This window comes from Sapajus apella, unplaced genomic scaffold (genome assembly GCF_009761245.1).
Source record: "Sapajus apella isolate SASKATOON/1434 unplaced genomic scaffold, GSC_monkey_1.0 scaffold2197, whole genome shotgun sequence".
NCBI classification, from domain to species: domain Eukaryota; kingdom Metazoa; phylum Chordata; class Mammalia; order Primates; family Cebidae; genus Sapajus; species Sapajus apella.
In genome coordinates, this window is record NW_022439123.1 from 8040 (window position 1) to 10545 (window position 2506).

The 2506-nt window shown below is 57.3% G+C and overlaps 1 protein-coding gene across 1 annotated transcript; it reads right to left on the bottom strand.

Annotated features, from left to right (window-relative positions):
* Positions 1-308: 308 nt before the first annotated feature.
* On the bottom strand, positions 309-2262 carry LOC116547142 (golgin subfamily A member 2-like; the record flags this gene model as incomplete). The annotated part of the gene is made up of 2 exons (XM_032273191.1): positions 309-569; positions 2123-2262. Coding segments are annotated over 2 exons (386 nt in total), but the record flags the coding sequence as incomplete, so codon positions are not given.
* Positions 2263-2506: the final 244 nt, after the last annotated feature.

A 2506-nucleotide genomic window follows, 5' to 3' on the forward strand; every position in this document is an offset into this window, starting at 1 on the left:
TCGGACATCATGCTAACATCGTTTTTCTTCTGGTGCTGGGTCTTGGCCACTGCTGTCTGATGGTCATTTGGTTTGCTGGACTTTCCTGCGGGAGGACAGGCTCAGACACTGGGACCACTCCCACCACCCTGCAGCTCCCCTGCCCTGCCCTGGCCTCCTGCTCACTTATCATGTCTCTCTCTCCAGAGAGCTGGATGAGTCCGAGTTCTAGTTTTTCCACCCGCTCCTTCAGGTCCACATTTTCCTTCAAGAGGGCCATGAAGTCATTCTGGAGCCGAAATAATGGGGTCACATCTCGGCAGCGACCTACCCCACCCCACCCTTCATGGCCCCTGCCAGGACTCACTCACCTGCAGCTTGTCGATGGCGCCCTGCAGGGCCCGCTGGGTCTCCCCACACCCACGGTCGCTCCTAGTCCCTGTGGCTGCGGCCACTGCCTCTGGCTCCCTCAGGGCCGAGGCCACCGGGTGAGCCTGGTGCTGGCTGCACACCTGTTGTTTCTGGAGCTGCTCACAGAGCCGTGCCTGCTCCTCCTGGGCACCGGCTCCAGCAGCGTTCAGAAATGGCACCTGAAGGCAAGAGGGGAGCATTCTTGCAGGGGCATACACAGGACAGACGGGGCAGGGACGTGGAGCGCAGCCCCTTCCCTTGGGGCCTCGGAGAGTGCACCTGTCAGTCACGATGGTGTCTGACCACCGGCTCCTGGAAGGGGTGAGGGTCCAGAGGAATCAGAAGGTGGGGAAACCAAGAGCGTAAGGGGGTCTCGGAGGGACCACAGAGGAAGGTGGCCTGCCCAGGCGCCTGGCCCCTGGCTCCAGCCTAAGAGACTGCCTCCCTTGCCTAGAACCCCATGCCTCTTCCCCAGCCTCAAATCTCACGTCCTTCCTTCCACCATTTAAACTGTAGGCCACAGACTGGTGGAAAAGCACAGGGAGCCGACCACCATCTGCCAAGTGTGCTACATGCCTAATGCTTTCCACGCATCATCTCATTTAATCCTCAGCACCCACGCAAGGAAAACGCTAACGTCCTTTGGAAGTTAAAGAAACAGAGACTGAGAGATGCAAGTAGTTGAATGGTGACCAGTGGAATCAAGGCCGGAATCCAGTTTGGATCTAAGGAGACTTTCGTTTTGTTTTGCTTTGATTTGGTTTCTTTTGTTTTGAGACAGAGTGTCACTCTGTGGCCCAGGCTGGAGAGTCGTGGTGCAAACTCAGCTCACCGCAACCTCCAGCTCCCGGGCTCAAGCGATGCTCATGCCTCAGCCCCCTGAGTAGCTGGGATTACTGGTGTGCCACCACGCCCAGCTTTGTTGTGGTGGTTGTTGTAATTTTAGTAGAGGTGAGGTTTCGCCATGTGGGCCAGGCTGATCTCAAACTCCTGACCTTAAGGGATTCTCCTGCCTCAGCCTCCCAAAGTGCTGGGATCACAGGTGTGAGCCACCGCACCCAGCGTAAAGAGCCCCTCACACCACTGTCTCTTGCCCTGTGACTGGGGGGCTCCATGCCTCGACCTGGGATGATGCTGTCTAGACCTGGAAGGACACCAGGGTTACCCGCCTCTAAAAGTCAGAGGACAGGAAGCAAGAAACGGTCACAGGACTGCCCTGGAGGGTGTGGGGTCACCTGCCCCCAGGGTGGAGCTGCCTGTGGCCTTGCACCTCCCCTCCCCAGAGGCCAGTGCCTGCCTCCCAGCCCTCCTGGATGGGGCAGGGGTTACCGTCTCCTGTTCGCCAAGCTTCTCCTGCAGCTCCTTTCCTTCCTGCTCCAAATGCAGTGCACTCCTGTTCTGGTTCTTCTGGACAGAGAGAAGCAATCAGTGGCCACCCACTGTAGCTGGAGACCCCAGAACTACGTGACTGCCTCCCATGGCACCGGGAAGCGTAGAGGTAGGTTAGAAAAATTGTCTCCTTTCTCCCACAGCCATCAGAGCAGGGCTGTGCTCACAGGTGCCTTTAGAAGCCCGATTTCATACACTCCCCCATTTTACAGGTGGGAAAACAAAGGCCTGGAGGGCTGGGGAGGAGAGCAGTTTCCCCAGGTGGGCAACACACCAGCTCCTCCTCCTGCTCCTGGAGCCCCTCCTGCTCAAGAAGCCTCTCCTCCTGTTCTCTCAGCCTCACCTCCTGCTCCCGGAGCCTCATTTTCGCCTCCTGCAGTCTCTGCTGTTCCCGCAGCTCGTCTCTCAGGTACTTGGTTTCAGTTTTCAGGTTTTTCTCCAGGTCAGAGTGCCCTGCTGGGTGCTTCGAGTTTGGGGGTTCAGCTGAGGAAGGGCACAGACAATAAGGGCCTCTGGGTTCTCAAAACAAAAATCTCTTCTGGGTGCACAGCTCCTCTCAGGCTCCCCAAACCTGCCCTCACTGCTAATGATTCCTCACACCCAAATGGTAGCCAGTCTTCCAAGCCACTTTCACATAGAGAACACTGTGGGTGGCTGACAACAGGCACCCCTTCCTCTTTCTGATGGGGACACTGAAGCTCATGGAGATTACAAGACTTGCCATCTC